Source organism: Malaya genurostris, chromosome 2, assembly GCF_030247185.1.
Source record: "Malaya genurostris strain Urasoe2022 chromosome 2, Malgen_1.1, whole genome shotgun sequence".
In the NCBI taxonomy this organism is placed as follows: Eukaryota; Metazoa; Arthropoda; class Insecta; order Diptera; family Culicidae; genus Malaya; species Malaya genurostris.
The window spans coordinates 30,522,189-30,528,675 of record NC_080571.1 but is presented as its reverse complement, the minus strand read 5'-3'; the positions used below and the strand labels follow the sequence as shown (position 1 = coordinate 30,528,675).

General features: G+C 43.1%; 2 protein-coding genes across 3 annotated transcripts; one reads left to right on the top strand and one right to left on the bottom strand.

Moving 5' to 3' along the window:
- LOC131430987 (serine/arginine repetitive matrix protein 1-like) lies at positions 1 to 4,063 on the top strand. 2 transcript variants are annotated; one of them, XM_058596329.1, is made up of 8 exons: positions 1 to 119; positions 877 to 1,102; positions 1,166 to 1,734; positions 1,795 to 1,880; positions 1,991 to 2,159; positions 2,244 to 2,480; positions 3,096 to 3,509; positions 3,575 to 4,063. In XM_058596329.1, the coding sequence occupies exons 2-8, from the start codon at positions 991 to 993 to the stop codon at positions 3,707 to 3,709; spliced, it is 1,722 nt and encodes a 573-aa protein (XP_058452312.1). In that variant the 5' UTR covers positions 1 to 119; positions 877 to 990; the 3' UTR covers positions 3,710 to 4,063. The 2 variants fall into 2 exon arrangements, with proteins under 2 accessions (XP_058452312.1, XP_058452311.1); XM_058596328.1 differs by having other exon boundaries at positions 16 to 1,102.
- Positions 4,064 to 4,180: 117 nt separating this feature from the next.
- Positions 4,181 to 4,758, bottom strand: LOC131430991 (NADH dehydrogenase [ubiquinone] 1 alpha subcomplex subunit 2). The gene is made up of 3 exons (XM_058596335.1): positions 4,575 to 4,758; positions 4,401 to 4,507; positions 4,181 to 4,337 (listed from the first exon to the last, which is right to left on the bottom strand). Exons 1-3 carry the CDS (start codon positions 4,670 to 4,672, stop codon positions 4,255 to 4,257), a joined length of 288 nt encoding a protein of 95 aa, XP_058452318.1. The 5' UTR covers positions 4,673 to 4,758; the 3' UTR covers positions 4,181 to 4,254.
- Between the last annotated feature and the right edge of the window lie 1,729 nt (positions 4,759 to 6,487).

Sequence of the window (6,487 nt, the reverse complement as noted above, 5' to 3'; positions counted from 1 at the left end):
GTCGACTGTCGACCGAAAAATTATTCTGAAATGGCGACGGTTTGATCTGGAAGTAATTACAGCAGCTTACAATTTTTTCTCGGTTCTGTCGATTCGTGGCTAATTACGCGTTCCAAGAGGTACGAATATGGTTCGGAGTTGTAATTGTGCGTACTGGCAAACGTCGCGTGTGCGAAAAGAAAACTTCGTCGTGCGAAACGAATTTGCTAAATTGCAACGCAATGGGTGCTACGCGTTGGGTGAAAAATGGGTTATGCTGCCCCCGTGAGGATTGTGGCCCTGAAAAACAGTAATGCTCTCGGCAATAAGAGCTCCTTTCACCGTTGATGAAAAAAGCAAGAAATTGGCAAGAGGAAGCTATTCACTGCGGTTTTTGGGCGGATGGCCAGTTGGCGACAGCCGCCTGATAAATTCTGTGATGATGTGATTAAAATTTTCTTCCTTTCTGTGAAGATTGGTGAACTTTCCCTTTCGCTTGGAGGGCGTATGCCGGTTGTTGATCGAAATCCGTCGGGTTCGCGATGGGAGAAGACTTCAATCGCGCACAAAGTCGAAATTGGCTCGGTCGTTCGATTGGCCCATCGGTTCCGGCGTCGTCGGTCGTAATGGTTTGCGACGTGAACTTGTTTTCAAACACTTCGGAAAACTGTCGTTCGCAGAATTCCCGGATGACATTCGCCTCGTATGCTGTCATTTTCCGTCGGAAGACAATGCGTCGTCGTGGCTTTCGTTTCGCCGTCGGTTAATTAGCCGTACAGAAGCTTCTCCCGAATCGTTTTGTTGTGTTATGTTTTGCTGGTTTTCGCACTACAGTTATTAAACTGATCATATTCTGATGATATTGTATTCCGTTTTTTCATCCCACCGCTTTTGCAGAACGATATCCGTGTATGATTGTGTGCTAAATCATTCCGACAATTTTCATTGAACTTTACGCAAAAAAAAGGTTGAACGAAACTTCCGGTAGTGAAGTTTTGTGCGCGCGTTTCAATGGACCGTAACATGTCCGGCGTCGGTCGCCTCACGAGACGAAGTCCGTCGCCGTCGCGTGGCGGACCCAAGTTGCGTATGGACCGTAAACCCAATCATGTTCGGATTAATGGTAGGTGTTTTTCAGCGTTTATCCTGGGTGGGTTTCTCTCAATAGGTTTTGATTTTTTTTCAGATCCTAGCCATCCGGCTGGCAAACGCAAGGAAATCGACAACGTTATGCGAAAGGCCCGTGCCTTTCCCAATGAAACTTGGGATAAAAAATTACTCGAGGTTGAGGAAAAAGATCCGAACCGTTGGCGTCACACTGGATTCAAAAAAATGTATATCGAAGATGATCCCAGCAGCTCGGACAGTGAACGTGGATCGACTCGTTTTGGGAACGGTCCACCGATGGTACGTCGCAGTCGTAGTCGATCACCGAGAACTCCGCCTCTTCGACACCGTCGCAGTCCATCACCTCCGATGCGAAAACGTCGTCCACTACCGGTTTCGCCTTCGCCACCACCGCCGATGATCCGACGGCGTCCTGTATCACTGACGCCGCCACCACCAGAACCGGTCATGAAAAGAAGACCCCGTTCACCACCGCCGCGCATGATGCGCCGCCAATCGCCACTGGAGTTTCACCGAAAATCACCGATCTCAGTGCCTGATTCACCTCGTCGTGGCCCCATTCGTAGAATGTCTCCGGGTCCTCCACCGAGACCGAGGACCAAGCGACCTCCGTCACCGCCACCTAAGGTAGGGACACCAGATGACGTAACATAGACCGACAAAAAAAATGCAATTTTTCGTTCACAGATGAGCCGATCTCCGTCAATGTCCAGCTGCTCAGATGAGTCTTGTTCTGCATGTTCCGCTGATGAAAGACATCGTCGTACAGTTCGGTAAGTATGCGCCGCGGTATTCCTTCCCTGGAATACTAGTACCAAACCCGAAACCATTTCGGCAAACGTTGGTTACTAACATTCTTGTTCCCTCTCTCGCGTAACGGCAGCCGATCTCGTTCGATATCCGGTCCGCGTTCGCGTCTCCGCGGTGCCACGCCGCCAATGGCACATGTCCCGAAAAGTCGTCGCGAAGTTCCGGGACTTCGTCCGATGAGTCCGCCGCCGATGGATCCGCGTCGCAAGGAACCAATACCGAAGGTTCATCGCATCGATAAGGTAACAAATAAACTTAAGAGTAATTGTATCGCCCCAGCAATTCTAGTGCACAATTTGAAATGTTTATTTTTTTTGCATTAAAAGGATCCACGCGATCGTCCATCGAGGCCCATTCCTCCGCCACCGCCGGTCGAGCGGTACCGACATCCACAAACGCCTGAATCAGAGAAGGATCCTTCGCCGAAGCCGGTGCGAGTCGCCAAGCACAAACCCATTCAGGAGGAGCCACGTCCGGCCAAGGTTCGCCATCCGAAACCGTCATCAGCGGAGGTGGCTTCGGCTAGTTCCAGCAGAAAGCACAAAGTTAAACATGTCGAAAAGGTGACTATCGGAAAGAACGAAACAAAAAAAAACTACGAAGATCTGCCCCATTGGGTTGTTCGAACTATTGATGAGAAACGAGGCAACCAAAAGTTTAAGTGAACGATAGTTTCCATTAAACAGTTCAGTCGTCAGTCATAGTATTATGATTGTGCGATTGTACGAGCGTTTACTTTTGATCTACGCATCTGATGTCTTCTAGTTTTCGTGTGAAAATTCAAAGAACTTCGAAAACACGAACCAAGAACACCATGTTCACCTTAAATTGTTTTCAAGTGTATGCAATGCCATTTATAACACTTGCTGTAAACTTGTCAGCGCATCGAATCGTTTTTATAACGTTACGTGATGCTTGCTGTCTAACAGCATCCTTTCTGTTTCCCAATTGACCCTCAAAAAATTGCCTCTGTTGGGGAAAGCCAGCAATAAAGCACAACGTTTCGGGTTTTAAGCTAGTGAAAAAAGATGCTATATGATGCGTAGAAATATTTCTAATCAGTAGAAATAATATTACTAAAAGAAACGAAATTGACTGAGCTGTAACTGTTCAAAATCTGACCACATTTCTATCCAAATACAAAATAATAACCAAATACCCTGTCTTGATTACTTCAGTTGCGCACACGTGTCAAAATCGAAGGAGAACCGAAGCAGCGTCGTCCGCGTTCTCCGTCGTCCGGGTCCGAAGATTCATCCAGCAGCGAAAGTTCGCTGCCTAGATTTACCGCCACTACCCGGCTTTCGCTGTCGGAACGCTTCGGTAAGATGGCACAGTGGAGTGTCGACCGTAGCAACATGGAAAATATGCGAATCACGAAGAACAGTTCCGGTGGCGATTTGAAGGTAATGATCGAAGAAGAAACGGAAGCACCGCCACCGGTTCGGTACACTTACTCGCCCGCTCCTGCTGGACACTTCCCGGAAGAACTGATGACCACCGGACCGAGTGGACTTTCCTCCTGGGATGACGTTCGCGTGCGGTACGAGTACTACAAGGGTCGTGGCTATCTCAGAGACTTGGATCTGCAGGTGAGTGAATCATTTGAACTACAAATTGGAGCACTTCGACTGAATATTTAATTTGTCACATTAAGGACTACATCAAATGGGAAGAATGGTGGTACAAGTATCAAGAGTGGTTGAAACAGGAACGCTACTACGAACTGTGGGAACGGTCACAGATGAATCGTCGCCGCAAAAAAGTGCCCATTTCGCAACGGCTTAATTGAAGCTGTAAGTCTCGCCAAAATATGACCGATACTCTATTGCTTGAACTAAACGTAAGAACCAAGTCAGCTCACGGAAAGCATCTGTCGAGGGCAAACTTCCATGTTTTAACAAGAAAAGAAACTCACATTTTATTTGTGTAATGTTTTCAACGTGCATTATGAAGGCAATAGCAGTAATAACAGAAATAGGACAGTCAGCAGTCCTTTACAAAAAAACAACAAAATTTAAAATAGAAACATAAACCGACCTGTTCTGGTAGCCTTTAGTATTAATACAATTAAATGTATTTTAACTATCTTCTAGAGCTCCATATAACTGTAACGAACAGCAAATAAACATGATCTAATCACTAAGCGCAGTGTAATGTTTTTAGGGTAAAAATATCCGAATTCCCATCTACTAAAAATGGACGATACGGACGTAAACAAGAATGACCCTGATAATCAGAGGAAGTTAAAGTAGAAGTCAAATGCCAGTAGTGATTCCTTTTTATTTCGTTTAATATCTTGTAACAAACCTATTTTGGATATTCCTATCTTTCAGCCTACTTTCCAAGGGTATCAATATGTTTAGCAACATCCGCAGCAGCTGCGTTAGTTAAAGAAACTGATTTTTCTTGTCCCATTTCTGAAAGGAAGCAGGAAACGGTTTTAAAATTTCGCCATATAAAAAGCAATCATCTAAACAAACCGTATCTAGCCCACAGCCTCGGCTGTACCCCGCTACATTCGCGAACCAAAATCGGTAATTTAGGATTTTCACGCTTTAGTGCCGCATACTGAGTGCTGATGAATTCACTACAAAAAAATGATTGTGTAATCAGAAAATATCATAACAAATTTTCCGATTCTGAACAATTCTTACCGCACTCCCTTGGATGCCTCGCCGGTTTGACATAGATGAAGACGAAGTTCCTTCACCGCCGGATTCAATCGAGCTGCTCGAAACAAGGAAAGTCTCATTTTGGGGTTTCGCAAAACTGGAATCGTTTCCGATGTGTTGAGAACAGCTAGCTGCGATTTTTTACCAACAAGAATACACAGTGATAAACCCGTCAAATGACAGTCGACATTGGGACGTTAAAGCCAAGGTGGTCACATTTTGACGACGAAAACATTTCTCGGTTGATTTTTCATTAGGGCGTATAAGCAAGTGACAGTTTCTCTTTAATCACTCTCTCTTTCGATTATTGTGATGTGATTAAAAAGAATTTCTTTGATATCACTATTCTGTTTAAAAGTCGAAAGTTTCGGGTATCATTTCATGCAAAGAGTTGAGTGATAAACGTGGGAACCGCTTGGTAATTATTAGAAGAGAAAGTAAACAAAGAGAAACTGTCACTTGCTTATACGCCCTAATGAAAAATCAACCGAGATTTCATAAGGCTCTGAAATCAAACACTCAAATAAAAATTCACGTTCGATTCACTTGAAAAATCACGTAAACTGGTTTCAAATGTCAAATTGAATATTTTACGTGACGAAAATGAATGTTATAAGCGGCCCTTACACGAGACAATATTATTGTCAATACAAGGAGTATTGACAATACTTTTGATCGTGTAATGGAAACTTCATTGGATTGACGAAAATATTGCCAAAACAATCAAAACTGCTCATCAATCCAACAATACTTTTTCTCCAGAGAGAAACTGTTAAATATATGCAATAATCTCTTCTCTCTATATTTTAATATTCATTTGCAATATTTAAAGCGCCAAACGCTTGAATTTTTTAAAAAACTCGAACTCAAGTCATCAGGCCAATTGGATTGATGGTATTGACAATACTTTGGATTGACAATAATATTGTCACGTGTATGGGCCGCTATACGAACATCCTCTAAAATGAATAGAGTCATCACATAAGGTTTACGTGAATTGACCAAACGTCAAATAATCTACGTGAATTTCCAGTGTGAAAACTCGATTTTGAAAATGGCGAACAGTGACCCTCAAAGTGTGAGTAGTGTAAATATTTGCGAGAAACGTTATTTAATTACAATTTTTTACTACATCGATCGGTTCATTCCAGTATGAAAGTTTCCATGTGTTCGATTGGATCGAGTGCCTGCGTGAGTCCGGAAGTGTGCCCGCTCCTGCCGAATGCTTCAAACAGGCCGTTGGTCCACCGAAAAACGAGTTCAAAATCGGTATGAAGCTAGAGACACTGGGCCCATGCAATGGGATCTCAACCTGCATCGGTAGTGTTGTGGAAGTTCTCGGATCTCGACTTCGGCTTCAGTTGGATGGCAGTGACAACATAACGATTTCTGGAGGCTTGTCGATTCGAGATCCCACGACGTTATTAGTTGCCTTTTATTTTTTATTTAAAATTATATGCTGATTTTCTAAAATAAATGTTTTGTTTTGCATGTCATTTTTCATTCTTTAGATTTATATAAAAATGTGAAATCTCCCTTTTGACTTCAACCAATATATAAAATAGTGATTCTTTGCTATCTAAATTTGATATGAACTGATAGATAAATGTGATATGAGCAGTACATTACATTTTATCTATAAAACACGTAATTTTTACTGGATTATGCATTAAACAGCTTTTAAAAGCCAGTCTATTAAAACCTACGTGAAAAGTAGGGTGGAAAATATTCACATAACTTTTCACGTAACTATAACATGATTATTATTTTGAGTGTGTAGCATCTCATCAAAAGTTGAGTTAGAGCTGTGCGCCGAACAAAATTGTCAACATCGGCGGCTGAAACGTCTTTTTGACCAGCGGCGGCGGCGAATCGGCGTGATGCTATTTGCTGAA

Excerpts from the sequence above, each read along its gene's own strand:
- LOC131430987 (XM_058596329.1), top strand. The coding sequence starts at position 991 with ATGGACCGTAACATGTCCGGCGTCGGTCGCCTCACGAGACGAAGTCCG. Across the intron at positions 1,103-1,165 it reads CAATCATGTTCGGATTAATG|ATCCTAGCCATCCGGCTGGC; the intron begins GTAGGTGTTTTT and ends ATTTTTTTTCAG. Across the intron at positions 3,510-3,574 it reads TCAGAGACTTGGATCTGCAG|GACTACATCAAATGGGAAGA; the intron begins GTGAGTGAATCA and ends TGTCACATTAAG.
- LOC131430991 (XM_058596335.1), bottom strand. The coding sequence starts at position 4,672 with ATGAGACTTTCCTTGTTTCGAGCAGCTCGATTGAATCCGGCGGTGAAG. Across the intron at positions 4,508-4,574 it reads GAGGCATCCAAGGGAGTGCG|TGAATTCATCAGCACTCAGT; the intron begins GTAAGAATTGTT and ends ATTTTTTTGTAG. Across the intron at positions 4,338-4,400 it reads GAGGCTGTGGGCTAGATACG|AAATGGGACAAGAAAAATCA; the intron begins GTTTGTTTAGAT and ends GCTTCCTTTCAG.